At 54.0% G+C, this 18,931-nt stretch overlaps 2 protein-coding genes across 4 annotated transcripts in view; both read left to right on the forward strand.

The window, feature by feature from the left end:
- The first annotated feature begins 253 nt into the window (after positions 1–253).
- On the forward strand, positions 254–10,498 carry SRF (serum response factor). Its single transcript, XM_044251239.1, has 7 exons — positions 254–1,077; positions 2,691–2,957; positions 4,576–4,837; positions 5,383–5,502; positions 7,197–7,388; positions 7,774–7,850; positions 8,050–10,498. The coding sequence occupies exons 1-7, from the start codon at positions 565–567 to the stop codon at positions 8,143–8,145; spliced, it is 1,527 nt and encodes a 508-aa protein (XP_044107174.1). The 5' UTR covers positions 254–564; the 3' UTR covers positions 8,146–10,498.
- Positions 10,499–11,145: 647 nt separating this feature from the next.
- The window catches only part of CUL9 (cullin 9), a 38,321-nt gene continuing 30,535 nt past the window's right edge, over positions 11,146–18,931 (forward strand). For 2 of the 3 annotated variants that reach the window (XM_044251255.1, XM_044251264.1), the window contains exons 1-7: positions 11,146–13,438; positions 13,994–14,148; positions 14,483–14,992; positions 15,481–15,616; positions 15,764–15,957; positions 16,216–16,621; positions 17,046–17,238. In XM_044251255.1, the coding sequence (XP_044107190.1) occupies positions 12,403–13,438; positions 13,994–14,148; positions 14,483–14,992; positions 15,481–15,616; positions 15,764–15,957; positions 16,216–16,621; positions 17,046–17,238 (2,630 nt within the window). In that variant the 5' untranslated portion in view covers positions 11,146–12,402. The remainder of the gene's footprint in view (positions 13,439–13,993; positions 14,149–14,482; positions 14,993–15,480; positions 15,617–15,763; positions 15,958–16,215; positions 16,622–17,045; positions 17,239–18,931) is intronic. The other variant, XM_044251273.1, reaches the window with a different exon arrangement.

Genomic DNA, 18,931 nt, shown 5'->3' on the forward strand with positions numbered 1-18,931 from the left:
CGGCTCCTCCCCTTTCGGAGTCGCCGTCTGACGCGGGATGACAGCAGCGAGTTCGGTATGTCTATGCAAATAAGAGCTCCCTGTGGGCCAATGGAAAGCGGAGGTGCCGGAACCGCGGACCAATGCGGAGGGGGCGCAGGGGCTCACCATATAAGGAACGGCCTCGCCATAAAAGGAAACATTGTATCTCTTTATATGGGGGGAAGGGTCGGGGGATCCCTCCGCCGCCAGCGCGTGGTCCCGGCCCCCTCCACCCGCCGTCTCGGCCGCGGCCAGCAGCCCCTGCCCCCCGGGGGACGCTGACGGCCGCCGGGCGCGCCGCCCTAGCATACGGACAGGGGGCGCTCCGCGCGGCCTGGGGCAACCCGGGCCACAGGGGCAAGAAAGTGAGGGCCCAGGTCGGCCCGGGCGTGCAGGGGCCCCGGGTTCGCAGCGGCGACGGCGGCAGCTATAGCGGCTCTAGCAGCAGCGGGAGTGCCGGGTTGAGCCGGGAAGCCGATGGCGGCGGCGGCGGCAGCTCCGATTCCTCGCTGACTGCCCGTTCGCCCTCCTGCATTGAGCGCCATGTTACCGAGCCAAGCTGGGGCCGCCGCGGCGCTGGGCCGGGGCTCGGCCCTGGGAGGCAGCCTGAACCGGACCCCGACGGGGCGGCCGGGAGGTGGCGGCGGCGGCGGGACGCGCGGGGCTAACGGGGGCCGGGTTCCCGGGAACGGCGCGGGGCTCGGGCCGGGCCGCCTCGAGCGGGAGGCTGCAGCGGCAGCGACAACCACCCCGGCGCCCACCGCGGGGGCCCTAGTCTACAGCGGCAGCGAGGGCGACTCGGAGTCGGGCGAGGAGGAGGAGCTGGGCGCGGAGCGGCGCGGCCTCAAGCGGAGCCTGAGCGAGATGGAGCTCGTCGGTGGGCCCGAGGCGGCGGCGGCGGCCACCGGAGGCTATGGGCCGGTGAGTGGCGCGGTGAGCGGGGCCAAGCCGGGTAAGAAGACTCGGGGCCGCGTGAAGATCAAGATGGAGTTCATCGACAACAAACTGCGGCGCTACACGACCTTCAGCAAGAGGAAGACAGGCATCATGAAAAAGGTACCGGGCCCGGAGGCTGGCCGGCCACGGGGGACCGGGAGGGTGGGGACACGCAAGGGGAGCCTGAGAGGAAGGCAGAGCCGAGGCGGAGGTGAGAGGCGGCGAGTCCGCAGGAGGTGTGTGGGAGGGATGGCTGTTACCCCGGGAGGGCGAAAGGGGAGGGGCCGCCGGGGAAAAGTGGGGAGAGGGGAGATGCTGGGAACGTCCAGAGAAGACGGGAAAGGCGCCGAGGTGGGAGTGACTGGCGCGGGAGAGGAACAGGGCCCTTGTGAAGTGAAGGGGTGAAGAGTGGTAATGGGAGGCTGCTCGGGAGGTGGTTAATGAGACGCGGGGGTCACTAGATCCAGTGCCTTCAGGTGTTCGGGGAGGGTGCCGGAAAAGCAGGGAGCCGAGGGGGAAGGTGTGGAGTTCAATAGGCTAGAGCTCTGTAAAAACAATGAGCCAGCATGTGTGGGAGGAAGGTGGGCACCACAAGAGTAGTGCTGGCTGGAAGGACAAGCAGGGCTGATGACCCAATGGGGCTCAAGAGCCCTAGGTGAGGGAGCAGGGCAGGACAACTGATGCTGCCTTGAGCAGCAGGGACTGAGTCCCACGATGGCCTTGTGTCTTCTCTTGCATCCACTGGACACCGGTGCACTCCCTGCAGGACAACCTTCAGGACCATCTGCCTTTGGGACAAGTGGGATTTCCAGCCCTAGAGAGAATCTGTGCATGGAGTTTGGGGGAAGGCAGGGAGGTTTGCAGAGGTACCTAGAAATTGTTCCTCTTCTAGCCAGCTATCCAGTGAAAAGGGGTGAGGAAACAGTGTCTTGAGGTGTAGGAGATATGGGAAAGGATGGAAGCAGATGAACTGGGAAACAAGAAGCTAGAACCCTGGGGACATGGGCTGGTGTTTATTTCTGTCCCATATAAAAACCAGAGCTGCTTCCAAGGTGGGTTGTGGAACTTTCTTGGGAGTAAGGAGGCCATCTCTGAGGCCATTCTTGAAAGTCCCCTCCCTGAGCTCGTGGCAGGGTAGTAGCCGCTAATCTAACCCTATCTCCCATCACTCCAAACCCCGTTGCATCAAGACAAAGAAAGAAAAAAGCTGGTAGCACAGTATTATAGGGCATAAGGTTAGGACCTGTGCAGTTTCTGGGAAGAAACATGGGACAGTTTAGAACTTATGTGACCCCCCCCATCCCTAATGTCTTCTGGGACTTCTGGTGAGATCGCAGCTTTATTCTGTTTCCTATGACAGCGAAGAGTAGGTGGGTGGGAGCCCTTTCTCTGAGGCTCCTGGCACCAAGCTGTATTCAGGAGCAGCTACCTGGGGCCCTCTGTGTCCCCTGAGGTTATACATTCTGTCACTAGGGGGCCGTGACTGCTTGCTTGGGCTAACTGCAGGTCAGTGGCTGCTTCTCAAAGGAGGAGCATGGGTAGTTTTTCTGCTCTCCAGCTCTCTTTCAGATATTTTGATAGGACCCTCCCCCAGCCCCAGTCACCGGAGAGGAAGGTCACTGGGGGTGGGGTGGGATGGGGCAGGGGCTTGAGATCACTGTGTATTCCCTACTTCCCAAGGAAGGTAGAGAGAAAAAGTTTGGCTGACTTACCCATCTTCCCCACCCCCCCAGGCCTATGAGCTGTCCACGCTGACAGGGACGCAGGTGCTGTTGCTGGTGGCCAGTGAAACAGGCCATGTGTATACCTTTGCCACCCGCAAACTGCAGCCCATGATCACCAGTGAGACTGGCAAGGCACTGATTCAGACCTGCCTCAACTCGCCAGACTCTCCACCCCGCTCAGACCCCACCACAGACCAGAGAATGAGTGCCACGGGCTTTGAAGAAACAGACCTCACCTACCAGGTGTCGGAGTCCGACAGCAGTGGGGAGACCAAGGTGTGTTTGGGTCGCCTAAGGGGAAAGAAAAGGAGGGACTTCACCGGCAGAGAGGGGTGGGGGTGGGTGCCTCTCTCTCTCCCTCACTCAGGATAGGTGCCCACTGACGTGGAACGGAGCTGGGTTAGTACCCCTCATCCTAGGGGACAGGTGTCCATCCTCGCCATCCTGACAGGAGGCCGGCCCCCTAGATAAGCGGGCGGCCTCCGTGCCCTTATAAGGCCGGCTCCGGCTCCAGGCCGGCCTCCCGCCTGCAGCCCGCCCGCCTGGCAGGGCCCTCGCATTCCTCCCGCCAGCTGTCTCCCTGCTGGGGGCGGGGGCGTAGCTTAGCCCTGCCCTCGCGGCAGGCTGGGTTGCCAGGGAGTAGGAAGGAAGCACCCGTGGGCTCCAGGGTCCTGGGAACCCAGCACTGTCGGCAGGCGGGCTGGTTGACTGGGCTGGAGACTACCTAACTAGCCAGCCGCCTACCTCTTCAGGATGTCCGGGCCTGGACACGTTTAGGGAGTGTATTCGCGGCTGCTAGGGATGCCGGCCCTAGTTACGCCTCCCCCTTCCTTTTCCCGGTAAGGAGAGGGGGCAGGGCTTCCTCCCTTGCCTCTCTCGGGAGCTCCTCCTTCCGGGTGGCCCTTCACTAACTGGCCAATCAGAAGAAGCAGCACTGTTTGCCTTAGCAACGCCTTCACCAATCGGGGGCTTTGAGCTCGGCTGCCTAGCAAACATCCCGCGTTGACCCACCCCCAGGATTTGAACCCCCTCAGTTCTCTGGGCTTGGTTCTCAGATCGTGGCTTCCTTCTTCCCCTTCTAAGAACAAAGGCTCGTGGAGGGGAGAGTCAGTGCTCCAGATTCCCCCCTCTTACAGGCGTGTCATCTGTAGTTGCAAACTCTTGAAGCAGTAGGGCTCATTTATTCCCAGGGAATTTTGCTGGAGGAATAAATTCCTTTGGTAGTCTAAATCTTAAGTATTTAGATCAAAGGAATAAATTCCTTTGGTAGTCTAAATCTTAAGTATTTGGCATGAGTGCTTAATTGCCAGACACCCAAGATCTCTCTGAAACCCTAAGTTCCCTGAAAAACTCTCGTCCCTATCTCAGAAGCCTGGCAAATCAGAGCAGGAAGGACATTTTTAAAGAGGACATAGTAGCCCAGCCCTCTCGTGTTTATATACCAGGAGAACTGAGGCTTGGAAAGAAGAAATGATTTTCCCAGGATCACATAGATGGTCATTGCCAGAGCTGGGAATGGATCTCCATGCTTGATTCCACAGCCAGAGTGATTACCATCGTCCATTGGGGCAGAGGATTCTGGGACTTATGATGATGACATCACTCTCATCATAAGCACAGCAAATACTTATTGCTTCTTTTAGGTGTTAGGAACTTTATCTATGTTCACTTATTAGTCTTCATCACGCCTATGGGCTAAGTGTTCCTTTACGGACAGGAAACTGAAGCTCAGCAGCTCAGTAACTTGCCCAGGGGTCAGACAGCAGGTAAATGGCAGAGCTGGGGTTTGAACCCAAGCACACTGATTCTGGTCTTGGGCTGGCACTCCACACAAAGCTTCTGCAGGGGCAGGGTCTGGCAGAGGCTCACTGCTGTATCTTTACTCTGGGTGTAGGACACACTGAAACAGGCGTTCACGGTCACCAACCTGCCGGGTACCACCTCCACCATCCAAACAGCACCCAGCACCTCTACCACCATGCAAGTCAGCAGCGGCCCCTCCTTCCCCATCACGAACTACCTGGCACCAGTGTCTGCTAGCGTCAGCCCCAGCGCTGTCAGCAGTGCCAACGGGACTGTGCTGAAGAGTACAGGCAGTGGCCCCGTCTCCTCTGGGGGCCTCATGCAGCTGCCTACCAGTTTCACCCTCATGCCTGGTGAGTCACAAGGGGCAAACTGAGCATGCCAAGAGTGGGCTGAGGGCTGGCACAAGGGGGACCTCTTTCCTTGCTCAGAAGGAGGGTGGACAGCCAGAGCTCGAGGGAAGCCTCTTACCTCCCACTGGCAGGCATGCCCTTCCTCCTGGGACCCCTACTCTCCTTGTCAGTAAGTTTCAACTATGCCCTCTGGCCTTGTCTAGCCAGCCCAGCTCTGTGCCTCCACTGCCAGAGGGACAGTAGACATTTCACCACCTCCCTACCTTGAGTAGGGCATGTTCTCGTTGGTTCAGTGCTAGCTCCTCTATCACCCAAGGAGGCAGAAGCAAGTCCTGGGTGGGAGGAGTGGGGAGGGACAAGAGCAGAGTGCAGAAACCCCTGGAGACAAGATTCAGGACATGAAAGGCCTCATTAGCTCCTGGGAAAGATAGCTATGGGAGTCGGGGAGCAGTGTGCCAGACCCTGGGGCCGGGGGTGTTCATGGGTGCTTGGTGCAGATGGTAACCAGGTAGGACAGAGCATGAGTAAGTCTCTGTGTCTCCTAGGTGGGGCAGTGGCCCAGCAGGTCCCAGTGCAGGCCATTCAGGTGCACCAGGCCCCGCAGCAAGCGTCTCCCTCTCGCGACAGCAGCACAGACCTCACGCAGACCTCCTCCAGCGGGACAGGTATAGCTCGAAGCTCTCTCCTCCCTGCCCCACCTCCTTTATGAGGTCTAGCCGCAGGGACCTAGCAGTACCCCTCCTGTAACTAAGGTCAGACAGTTTCTTTTCTTTTCTTTTTTTTTAAGATTTTATTTATTTGACAGAGAGAGATCACAAGTAGGCAGAGAGGCAGGCAGAGAGAGAGAGAGGGTAGCAGACTCCCTGCTAAGCAGAGAGCCCGATGCGGGACTCGATCCCAGGACCCTGAGATCATGACCTGAGCCGAAGGCAGCGGCTTAACCCACTAAGCCGCCCATGTGCCCCGGTCAGACAGTTTCTTAAGATGGGCATGGAGGCTTTTGGCTCAACCGTTACCCTAATCCTAATGGGAAGGTCAGGTGAGGATGGCAGGGTTTGGAATCCTGTGTTGCATTAGGGCTGTGGATTTCAGGAAGGAATGAGGGACCATTGGAGCCACTCTTCTCATTCCGATGAGAGGTTGGGGGCCTAGAAAGGAGAAGTTACTTGCCCAAGGACACGTGTTTGCTTAATTACCAGGAAAGATTTATAGAGCAGTTGTCTTCTTGTGGGAGGGCATCCTAAGTTTTGAGTAGCCATAATTCCCCTTGGTGTCTCTAGTCATTTCAGAAATGATGAAACGCTTTCAAACTAAAATTACCTTTTTTATTTTTTTTTTTAGATTTTATTTATTTATTTATTTGACAGTCAGAGATCACAAGTAGGCAGAGAGGCAGGCAGAGAGGTCGGGGGGAAGTAGGCTCCCCACTGAGCAGAGAGCCCGATGTGGTGCTTGATCCCAGGACCCTGAGATCATGACCTGAGCCGAAGGCAGAAGCTTAACCCACTGAGCCACCCAGGCACCCCAAAATAAAATTACTTTTAAGTTTTTGCCCTTAACAACCTTGTTATATGTGATGTGGTCTATGGACAGACCAGCATCACGTGGGAACTTGATAGAAACATATACCATTTTTTTTTAAAGATTTTATTTATTTATTTGACAGAGATCACAAGTAGGCAGAGAGGCCTGCAGAGAGAGAGGAAGGGAAGCAGGCTCCCCGTTGAGCCGAGAGCCCAATGTGGGGCTCAATCCCAGGACCCTGAGATGACCTGAGCTGAAGGCAGAGGCTTAACCCACTGAGCCACCCAGGTGCCCCAGAAACGTAAACTCTTAAGCCTTACCCCAAACCTGTGGAATCAGAATCCGCATTTTAACAAGATCCCAAGTGACCTTAGGCACATTAACCTTGGTTGTTTAAAAGATGAGTTTGTTAGCCACACATTGAGGAAGAGGGAGGAAAAATTAAAAAAAAAAATTGGGGTGATGGAGCCCCCTAACAGGGGAGTATCTGAAAAAGATAAATAAAAGGGGAGTATCTGAGTTTCCCTAGAGTAGATCAGTCATTGCAATCCTTGTTTCTCCCAGGGCCTTATGGTCTTAGAATGAAGAATTCAGCAGATAGACAATGGAATGGTATAACATGATGGGATATAATTAAAGGTTGGTGCTCCTGTGTTCAAGAAAAAATAAGGCTTTTCTTAGTTGATGACACAGGGACCAGAGGAACGAGTCTTGTTGAGCTGCTGAGCTGGGCAATGGCATGAGGAGTCCGGAGCCCTGGAACTCCTGGAGGTGGGATGGGGTCTATCAGTAGGGACCAGGGCCAACCTCCCTAACGTGTGTCTGTGTTTGCCAGTGACATTGCCTGCCACCATCATGACGTCATCTGTGCCCACAACTGTGGGCGGCCACATGATGTACCCTAGTCCCCATGCGGTGATGTACGCACCCACCTCGGGCTTGGCTGATGGCAGCCTCACCGTGCTCAATGCCTTCTCCCAGGCGCCATCCACCATGCAGGTGTCTCACAGCCAGGTCCAGGAGCAAGGTGAGTTGTGCAGTGGGGCTCAGGAAAGGAGGACTGTTTCCTCCCTTACACAGGCACACGCTCGAATGGGCCCCCACATGCCCACCTAGATGGACACACTCACATCCACATACACAGAATACACATAAGCTGCCCACACATACCCCTACACACACACACGGATGCCTGCACATGTATCCCGACACCCCTGGGTGTCCACTAGGGTACTCCTGCACACTTGAAAATCCACAGACACATGCACACATGGACACATTTGGACATTCACCCTTGGGTACTTGCGTCTGAGACTTACCGGGTCACTTGTACAATTATCACCATTTCTCCAGTATCTGGAAGTTTCTCTTGAGCCAACAGTTTGAGTGTCTCCTATGGGTTCCTGATGCAGGTGGCGTTCCCCAGGTGTTCCTCACAGCGCCGTCTGGGACAGTGCAGATCCCTGTTTCTGCAGTTCAGCTTCACCAGGTAGGTGGGGTGGGGGGCACCCTTCACCACCCCCCAGCCAGCCAGCTCTTTATCTTCACTTCGGGAGTTCCATTAACCCGTTGGTCAAAGCCAAGACCCCCAGCCAGGAGGCCAGTTTTCCCAGGCAGGCAAGCAGGGGGGAGCTTGAGCTGTCTGGTCAGTTCCTGCTCCCTCTTCCTGATGCATCCCTTCCCTCCAGATGGCTGTGATAGGGCAGCAGGCTGGGAGCAGCAGCAACCTCACCGAGTTACAGGTGGTGAACCTGGACGCCGCCCACAGCGCCAAGAGTGACTGATCCGCCCTGCCACCCTGGACAGATGGCCCACGGGATGGCACCACTTATTTATTGTTGCCTTTTCACGTTTTCTTTACACACACGTTGACGGGCCGCAGGAGGGAGGCAGGGAGGAGGAGTGGGCAGCCACAGGACTGAGCCCTCTCACTCCAGCCAAAGAAATGGGCCAGCCTGCCCTCCACCCCATCCTCCCTCACCCTCCCCTCCTTCTAGCTCCACCTCCCCTTTTCTGTTGACGGTGGGGCTGTCCTCCCTCCTCAGACTCCCCTCGCCAGCTTGGCTCCATGTTTGCCATGAGTATTAGCTTATTCAATGGGACCGTGCCCCACCTTCCCACACACAGGCCTCTGTGGGACTAGGCACCGTGTTCCCCCTGAGGAAGCAGTTGGGGTCCTCTCCCAGCCTCACTGCTGACCCCATGTCAGCATTGTGTTTGTCACAGGCTGGGTAAGAAGAGCCCTACCCCTGCCCCTCAGGGAGCTGCCTGGGGAGGTGGGGCTTCTTCCATCACGCCACTGCCCCGTTGTCCCTGCAGCTTCTGAGAGCTGGACCTGTGCACAGAGCAGGTTCCCAGGGCCAGCTGCCCTGCCCTGCCTTGCTGATCCCCTCGGAACTCCAGGGACTCCTGGGTTGGAGGGAACCATCAGAGTTCCCTCTCACCCTGTCTCCCGCCCCCTTCCTCCCAGCTGCTTTACTTAAAGTTGATTTTGAACTTTTTATTTGAGGAGACGAAGTGAAAACAAATCTATAAATATATATTTTTAAAATATTTAAACTTTTTTTTATGGCGTTTTTCTCGTCCCCCTCCCTGCCCAAGCTCCCCTTCCCTGGGGAGCCCTGGGGCTCCCCGGAACTGGCTGGGCCTCTGGGGACAGAGCCACCCCACGAGCTCGGGGCCCACCAGTGTGTAGGGGAGATTCTGGGATTGCCCGGTCCTGGGTTGTTTCCAGGAGAAAACCGGGGGAGGGGCCCTCAGGCCATGCCCCAACGGGGTGGGGAGGGTGACCCACAGCCCTGGGTCTCTTTTTGCCCTTTAAGGCTGTTGCAAGGGAGAGGGAAGAGGGAGACCAAATGTGGGGGTGGGGGTGGGAGGGTGTCAGGTAGAGGCAACTGACTTCATTTGTGCCACACGCATGGGCATTGCAGCCTTGTGCTTCCCCAGGCCTGCAGCTGCCTGGGGCCCAAGTTGCAGTGAGCAGGGTGGGGTCTGGGAGGGGGTAAGAGGCAGGAATGGGGGTCAGAAGAAATGGGAGCAGCTCTTGGGCTGAGTATAGGGATAGGGGAGCCAGAAAGGGGCAGCTCTCCCAGGGAGTGAGCAGCTACTGTAACTTTTTTAAATTAAGACAAAAAGCCTTGAAGAAAATGACTTTATTTTTCTAAGTGTAACCTCAGTATTTATGTAATTTGTACAGGGGCCGTGCCCTACCCCTCTCTGCCCCCTTTGGGGTAGACCTTGAGGATGGGCCAGCATAGGGGGAGGGTCTTTCACCCTGTGTCAGAGCCTACCTTCACCCCCTTTATCCAGAAAGGGAGCTTTTTCAGAACAGGGCAGCAGTTGGGGTGGAGTTTTATTAACCCCCGTGACTGCCTTCAGGAGAAACAATCCTGCTTCTGTGATTAGGTGAAGGGGTGGGGGAAGTTTTTGCGCACAGCCTAGTTATCAAGGGGATGATTTGCCGACGCATTTGAGAACCCCCTGTAACCTCTAACCCCCATTGCTGTCTTGCCCCGGTTTGGGGTGCCAAGATGGAAGTCACCATTCTGGGCTTTCTCCTGGAGATAGCTGGGGCTTATGGGTGGCTTACAAGGCTGGGGCATGGCAAATCAGGGGTCAGAGAGTGGGGGAGCTTGGGACTCAGGTCTGTAACTGCCCAGCCCCCTTTCTCTGCTCTTGTTTCACTCCACGATCACTCACTCACTCCCCACTCCCCCACCCAGGGGAGGAGACTGATGAATTCCTCCTCTCTTTCCCACAAAAGACAGACCCAGTGAGTGAATCAGGCAAAGTGCTTATAATGTGTGTTGTGTGAGCGTGGCCTTGGGAGAACATGTGTGCGTCAGGGATGAGGTGGCATTTATATGTGCAGCAACCCTTGGTGTTTCCCTTCCTTGGTGGCTCTGGAGTGTGTATGTGCGTGCATGAATGTGTGCACGCGCGCGCATGAGTGTGCTTGCGTGCGTGTGCCTGAGTGTGTGTGTGTATGCGCGAATGTGGAGTATGTCAGTGTGGTTTCTACTTCCCCTGGGATGTTGACCCAGGAATAGTGGACATGGTCACAGTCCTATGTACAGAGCTTTCTTTTGTATTAAAAAAAAATACTCTTTCAATAAATGTATCATTTTTGTGCACAGACTGTGGGGTCTTTGCCTCTGTTTTTCCGCATAGGGAAGGAGGGAAGTATGAACACGAATCAAACCCCAAAGGTTGCTCTGAGAAGCAAGCCTAGCTGCCTGATGAGAACAGCAAAGCTAAGGGGTGCTTTGGGCTGTGGAACTCCGTCACTTAATTGAAGGAATATCCCGGGGAGCTGCAGCCTTTGTCTTTCTGCATGGCTTTGTTAGGTTTTTAGGCCAACACAGAGATGAGCGATTTTAATTAATAGGAAAAGTGACTCCACCAATCCGAAGCACTGCACAAGGGTTTGGGAAACTCATGGCCAAGTGACCTAGTGAAAACTCACAGAACAGCTCCAGGGTTGGGAGTGTAGCTTTCAGGGGGACCGGGAAGGCCAACCCACGGGATGCGACGGGGGCTTCCAAGGTGATGGGAAGGGCTGCGTACTAATGCGGCGAGGAGCAACGTGACTGTGAGCGCGGGCTGTGACTGTGAGCGTGAGCCCCGCCTGAAGCGCGCCCCGCACGCAGCGGCGCGGCCACTACGCATGCTCCACTCGCGCGCCCTTCCGCCACGCTCGGGTGTGGGCTGCTGGGGCCCCCGTAGAAGCCGGGCCGCGCCCGCCCTGGCCGTGTGACCCGGAAGGGAGCAGCTGAGGAGGCGGGGCCAGGACGGCGGGACCGGCCGCTGGCTCCCAGCGAGGGCCAAGCCGGGCGGTGGGAGGTGAGAGGAGAGTCCTGCGGCGACCTGGTCCCTGACGCGTCCCCTTCCCCCTCCCTGACCCGCTCTCCTGGGGCTGATGACGAGAATCAGGGCTTGCTCTCCGAGATTCGCCCGGTCCTGTCAGCCTCCTCGGACCGCGCCCCTCCTCACCCCGCCCCCCAAAGCCGTTCCGCTGCCCTAGTGGCCTCCCGCACCCCTGATGGTCTGCAAGCTTGGGCCTGACCTTGCTACCTGCGTCTACCTGCTGTCTCATCTCCAGGTCCAGACCTCACCTCCACACCTTAGTTTTCTGCTCCTATCCTGGGCCCATGACAATTTCCCTCTTCTCCCCTCCCTACCCCAAATTTAGGCCTATCAGTTGTTTTACTTCACCCTGCTCATCATTTTTCTATCGCCACATCGATTACTTTCCGGTCTTTCTCCCCCTCCCCATACCACCCGGACCCCTGCCCCTATCGAGGTCCACATCCCATGTTTCCCTTCCGTTTCACGCCTTTCTTCTGTCATCTTTTATGCCCCGTATTCCTACTCTTACCACTCCCCAGTTAACCCCATACTGCTACATACCACAGGTACCTTTAACTGATCGCCAGCAGAGCTGTCTTCCTATTCCCATTTATCATCTTCTGGCTTAATAACAATTTTTCTGAGGCCTGCCCCTTCCTTCTCCAGCTAAGAATAATATTAGGTTGTGTTTAGGGAGCTCTCACTGTGTGCTAGCAGCTGTTCTAGGTGATCCACCTACATGATCTTACTCAGTTTCTACAACATTACAATACGATCACCATGTTGCAGAGGAGGGAACTGAGGTTCAGAGGTGAAGGGACTTGTCTAAAAGTATTCACGGAATAAATGAAAGAGCCAGAATTCAGACTCACACCTGAGTCTCACCTGTGCTATATTGCTTCTCTAACATCTTCACCATCTCCTGACCTCATTTCTTACCCTTCAGCTCCATGATTACCACCTCTGTATCTATTTACCTTAGACCCCTGCCGGACATACAACTTACGTGCCAGGTGGAACCTGGTCTTTTTTTCCCATAATTTTATTTGGCCTCCTTGGCCCCTCTCCTGCTCACAATACCCTGAAACGCTTTCTCCATCCAGCCATCTGGATGTGGGGGCCCATCTCCCACCCTTCTTTTGTCTCTATTTTATCTGCCATGGCCCACTCCTTTATATCCATATTCTAGCTTTATGCTGTCATTTTTACTCCTTGCCCTGCCTCTCCTCTACCTTCACTTTCCTCATTTGCTCTGGCTCCACTGTCTTCCTTGCTGCTGTCCTGCCTGCTCAGCCCTGTTTTCTTTCGAAGTCTTGATCTGTATCCCATGGCCACCCTGCTTTTTTGCCCAGACTGTCCTACTTAGCTGTCACTCTTTTTGTGACCTTTTTGTTCTTACCCTGTTTCATAACCTCTTCCATTTCTTTAACCCCTTCATTTCATCCTCTTGCTATTTCCAAGTTATGTATTCCATCCCATTCTGGGGTTTTTCTCTTTGGTCTGTAAGTTCCACCAGGCAGCTTACCAGTCACCCTGCACCCTATCTTTGTCTCAAGGTTCTGTCCCCTCCATGTAGTCTTTTCCCTTGCCCTCATTGCCTTTATCTTTCTCCTTGTGTGTCCCAGGAGGTCAGGATGGTGGGGGAACGGCGCACCGGGGACCTCATGGTGCCCTTGGGGCCCCGGCTGCAGGCCTATCCTGAAGAGCTTATTCGACAGCGGCCTGGGCACGATGGGCATCCTGAATACCTGATCCGATGGAGTGTTCTGAAGTGTGGGGAAGTGGGCAGAGTGGGTGTGGAAGAGGGCAAGACAGAACACATCCTCATGTGGCTGTCAGCCCCCGAAGTCTACGCCAACTGCCCCATGCTGTTAGGTGAGCGGGCACTATCTAAGGGACCTCAGCATGAACCAGCTGGGGGTTCAGGAAGCTTTCCCCGAGATCCAGGAGGTCTGGATGACACAGCGATGGGAGAGATGGAGGCTGATGTGCGGGCGCTGGTGCGCAGGGCTGCCAGGCAGCTGGCAGAAGGTGGGACCTCGAGCCTCACAGCTGCTGTGCTTCACACCATCCATGTGCTCAGTGCCTATGCCAGCATCGGGCCCCTCACTGGGGTCTTCAGGGAGACGGGAGCCCTGGACCTGCTCATGCACATGTTATGCAACCCTGAGCCTCAGATCCGTCGGAGTGCGGGCAAGATGCTACAGGCTCTGGCAGCCCACGATGCTGGTAAGAGACAGCCAGGGGAAGAAGGAAAGCACTGGAGAGAATGGGGCCACAAGGAGTAAGAACAGAAAGAAGAGGGATTTTCCAACTCTGGAAGAACACCTAATATTTGGTGAATACCAATTCATTGCCCCCCCCCACCAAAAAAAAAAAGCTTAATAAGCTATTACAGGTATAGAAATAGAATAAAATAATAGTATCCTGTTTATCTGTCCATTCTCAGTGCAGTGGCAGAAAAGAGAATAAGTTTATATTTTTAAACGGTCAGTTGAGATTTATTCATTGATTGTGGCATCAGTTTGGTGGATTACAACCAACATGTTTTTTAATGTAAAATAACTAGCAGGTAGCACTTGGTAAGGTAAGTTTTGTGGCATAAAATATACGTTTTGGTCGTATGCGTGTATGTTTGTATCGGGTTACCATGGAAATTATATGCCTTACTGTGAGCCTTCGTCACAAGTTTGGAAACCTCTAGGGTAGGGGTTAGATAGTCTAGGAAAGGCAGGGGAAAGTCTTGGGGATTGAGGAGAAGATAAGATTGGGTGTGGATTACAGGGAGTCGGGCTCACGTCCTTCTGTCACTGAGCCAACAAGATGGCATCGAGCAGCACATGGATTTTGACAGCCGCTATACTTTGCTGGAGCTGTTTGCAGAGACCACCTCCTCTGAGGAGCACTGCATGGCCTTTGAGGGCATTCATCTGCCTCAGGTACTCCGGCAGCTGTGGGGGAAATGCCATGTACAAGGCCAAGGGCATCGCTTCTCAAAACGTGGTTCGGGATCATGCATCCGCCCCAGGGCCACTTGGGGAGTTTGTTAAAATGAAGGGTCATGCTTGCTTCCCCACTCAGAATTTCTCAGATTAGAACCCAGGAATCTCTCTTTGAAGACACTCCTTGTGCGTCCTATAAATCACATTTTGAGACCTTCTCAAAGTGTGGGGATAGGCATTCGTATTTCTCTGTAGAGGATGATATTATGGGGAAAGGAGAGGGACTGAAGCTGGGAGAAGATGAACCTACACCACAGACTGTGTCCTACAGATCCCAGGAAAGCTGCTCTTCTCCCTGGTAAAACGCTACCTGTGTGTCACCTCCCTGCTGGATCAGCTGAATAACAGCCCAGAGCCTGGGGCTGGCGACCGAGGCTCCCTGTCCTCCAGGGAGTTCGGCCGGGAGAAAAGCCGGGGGCAGCGGGAGCTGGAGTTCAGTATGGCTGTGGGTAACCTCATCTCTGAGCTGGTGCGGAGCATGGGCTGGGCCCGGAACCTCAGCGAACAGAGCACGTTGCTGCCGCGGCCCACCCGGTCCATCTTTCAGCCCTGCCTTTCAGGCCCTAGCCTTTTGCTCCCCACCATGGTTGCTGCCCACAGAAGGCAAGAGCGGATCTTCCGCCAACGCTCTGAATTCTCGAGCCGCTGTGGCTATGGTGAGTACGTGCGAGAGACGCTGCAGGCGGGAATGCGAGTGCGCATGCTGGATGACTACGAGGAGGTCAGCGCTGGGGACGAGGGCGAGTTCCGCCAGAGCAACAATGGCGTGCCCCCCGTGCAGGTGAGCGAGGGTGCATGGGAAACTAGCTGGGGGGATCATAACTGGGGCTTCCAAACAGGGGTCCCTCGCAGGCCACCCCCCCCCCGAGAAAACTCCTGTGCAGATTGGAATGATTAAAGGGGGTCAGCAATTGAGAAGGGCTTGGGAAAATTTGGAGAGCTGAGAAAATGCGGTGGGCTGTGGGGCCAAGCAGAGACTTGCACCCAGGAAGCAGAGCTGGTGCCTGGAGACATTCCCTGCTCCGCCACCCAGGGAGTTGGCTGGGAGGGAGTGTTAGAGCATTGGCCATCAGGGTTAGGAGATGAGTGGCAGGGCCCATCCCATAGCAGAAGGGAGCCTTTTGCTCTACCGAGGGTTTTTGAAGCTAGCCAGCTATGCATCTGAGGACCATGTGTCCCCGCTCTGGGCCCAGCCTTGTCCTCCCAAGCCTACACCACCCAGGGCTTAGAAGCCTCTTCTTTGCCTCTTTCTTGCTTCCTCCATACCAGGTCTTCTGGCAGTCAACCGGCCGCACCTACTGGGTGCACTGGCACATGCTAGAGATCCTGGGCCCTGAGGAAGCTGCCGAGGACGCTGCTTCAGGAGCTGTGGAGAAGGGGTCAGGGGCTCCTCTGTTGGGCACAGGTGAGCCTTTGAGGGAAGTGGATAGCATGTCTTCTAACAGGGGAGTAGGAATGGGATGTAGCCACTCCTGACCAGGAGCTGTCCCAGAGATTGAGAAATGCCCTCTGTTCCTGCTGAATGATGACACTCCCGTTCCTGTATCCTCAGCACTTCCCTCCTGGGACTGGAAACCTCTGGATGGGCTCTACTCTTTGCCGTACCTCCAGCCTGAGCCTCAGAAGAATGAGCAGTTGGGATACCTGACCCAGGCCGAGTGGTGGGAGTTGCTCTTCTTCATCAAGAAGCTGGACATATGTGAGCAGCAGCCAATTTTCCAGAATCTTCGGGAGAACCTGGATGAGGTATCATAGGCCTGAGATACTTGGGTTTGTAGTGGGTTTGGAGGTGGGATTCTCTAAGGGAGTTCTAGTTAAGGGGGTGCTCAGGGGGAGGCTGGAACTAGAGATTAGAGAGTATGAGGGAGGTCTTCTGGAGAAGGAGACAAGTGCTGTGAGGTCTGGTATGCAAGGCATGGTGGGAACCAGCCACCCTCTCTGTTCCTGTCCCCAGGACCTTTGTGTCTGCTTGTTCCTGATGTGCGTACCTTCTTCTGTTGACAGACCCTGGGTGACAAGGCCCTGGGTGACCTCTCTGTGCCCGTGGAGATGGCTGAGGGTCTGCTGCAGGTACTCAGCAGTCGGTTTGAGGGCAGCACCCTCAGGGACCTGCTCAGCTCCCAAATCTACACCAAGTATGGGCTGCTGCCCGATGAACTTAGCATCTCGTCTTCATCACGAAGTCACTCCTGCAACTTAGATGCAGAAGAGGAGTCCAAGTCGGAGGCCACCTTCTCCGAGGAGGAGACCGAGTCACCCAAAGCAAAAGCTGAGCCCCCAAGGGCAGATGCAGAACCTGCCAAGGGAAAAACTGAGCCCCCCATGGCACAGAGTGACTCACAGCTGTTCAACCAGCTTCTGGTGATGGAGGGGATGGCTCTGCCCCCTGAGATGAAGGAGGCAGCCAGTGGTGAGTCAGGTGCTGGGAGGGGAGGGCAAAGAAGTTGGAACGAGTCCTGGGTAGTCCCCACAGAAATAGTTCGGGTAGAGCTGTGGACTATGGTTGCTGTTGCATGGGAGAGTGCTCTGGAAGCATGCCTTCCATCTTCCTTCCTTTGACCTTGAGTATATCTAACCAACCAATTGCTGCCCCCCTCAGTATCTGTGGAAAAGGAGGCTCCATTTTCTAGAATATCTTCATCTTCAGTGTTTGGCTATTAAATCCCTCATGCAGCATTGGAAAAGCTCTGAATGCAAGCTACGGAAATGAATAATGTATTACAATATCAGTAGGATAACTCAGCTTGACCTTTAAAGACTTCCAACTTGGAGGAGACTCAGTTTGTTTGTTTGTTTGTTTGTTTAAGCCACTACCTTTTTCTCACCAATTTCAGAAATGGCTAGAGGCTTGCGGGGTCCTGGTCCACGCAGCTCCCTGGATCAGCACGTGGCAGCAGTCGTGGCCACCGTGCAGATGTCCAGCTTGGACACAAACCTGCAGCTTTCAGGGCTCTGTGCCCTCTCTCAGGCCATGGAGGAGGTCACTGAGCGGGACCACCCTCTGGTCCGTCCTGACAGAACCCTGAGGTTAGTTAGAATGTGGGGAGGGAAGGTGTTTTGGGTTAAGCTGCCACTGGGGGAGGATGGTGGTAGGGACAGAAGGAGCTCTAGGGGAATTTGAAAGGCTGAGGGTGAAAGAAGGGTCAGCCCGAGAGCAGCCAGCAGCCCAGCAGAGGATGCGGGATATCCTTGGAGGACTTACTCTGTGCCAGGCTCTGTGCTTAAAGTCTTGTTTGCATTCTCTCATTAAATCCTCCTCTCTGTTGTCCTTCCTGAGGAAGAGTTGATGCTCTGCTTATGCCATTGGTGGGAAAACGGGACTTTAGAAAATTTAACTCGATAGATAGCAATTTAACTGGATAGATAGCAGAGCCAGAATTCAAACCTAGCTCTTTTGGGCCCTGGAGCTTGGGTTCTTCCCTTCTTTCCTTCCTCTCTTTTTCTCTCTCTCTTCCTTCCTCCCTTCCCCCGCCTCTTTCTTTCTTTTTTCTTCTTTATTTAAGTAATCTCTACACCCAACGTGGGGTTCAAACTCATGACTCCAAGATCAAGAGTCGCACACTTTTCCATCTGAGCCAGACAGGTGCCCCTGAATTCTTTTCCTTTTTTCTTTTTTATGCCTTCCTATTTTCTATTTTCAAATGTCCTTTTGTTTTTAAGCCGCTTCTTACTTATACACAAATATGTTCTCATTTTAAAAGATCTGAAGAATGTAAAAGAGCATAGAGGGAAAAGACAGAGTCCCTTTCCGTCAGTCTGCTGGGGATTCTTCAGACCTTCCCCAGGTTTACATCTGTCAGTGTGTTTGGAAATAGAACATTGTCTGAGTTTGTGTTTAAATCTATGTAATCAGGGCGCCTGGGTGGCTCAGTGGGTTAAAGCCTTTGCCTTTGGCTCAGGTCATGATCCCAGGGTCCTGGGATTGAGCCCCACATCTGGCTGTCTGCTCCACAGGGAGCCTGCTTCCTCTTCTCTCTCTGCCTGCCTCTCTGCCTACTTGTGATCTCTGTCTGTCAAATAAATAAATAAAATCTTAAAAAAAAATAAATCTATGTAATCATGCTACATTTTTCTACAACTTTCCCCCCAACACTCAGTCTGTCTGAGAGGGCTCTCTATGCCTGTCCACACAGAGCTGCCTCATTACTCTCACTGCTGCACCGGACTCTGAAATAGCATTATCTCCAAGTTCAAATACAGTGTTCTACTGGATCTGTTTTCCTCACGTCTGCCAGCACTGGATATTATCTTTTTGTTTGTTTGCTTGCTTATCAGATTGGCAGAATTTTAAACGATTGGTATCTTTATTTTAATTTCTTAGTTTTAGTGAAGTTAGGCATATTTGTATGTATTTATTGTGTTTCTTCTTGTATAAATAATCTGTTCTTTTCCTTTGCCCGTTTTCTTACTGGATCTTTGTTTTCTTCTTACTGATTTGTAGGCAATCTGGATATTAATCTGTTATTTATATTTCGTATATCTTGCTTTTTTCCCCCAAATCTTACTAACTCTTTTCTGAATGTGAAATAATATATGCCACCTATAAAAAAGTTAGAAAATTATGAAGGTAAAAGCCATCTGAAAACCCTTTCGAGAGAGAGTCACTGTTAACATTTCGGTAAACATTCTTATTTACATTTCTATATCCATTCATATGTATGACTGATGGGTATTAACTTGTTTATAGTAAATCCTGGCTACAGAAGGGGATTTATGTAGG

Source organism: Neovison vison, chromosome 1, assembly GCF_020171115.1.
Source record: "Neovison vison isolate M4711 chromosome 1, ASM_NN_V1, whole genome shotgun sequence".
NCBI classification, from domain to species: domain Eukaryota; kingdom Metazoa; phylum Chordata; class Mammalia; order Carnivora; family Mustelidae; genus Neogale; species Neogale vison.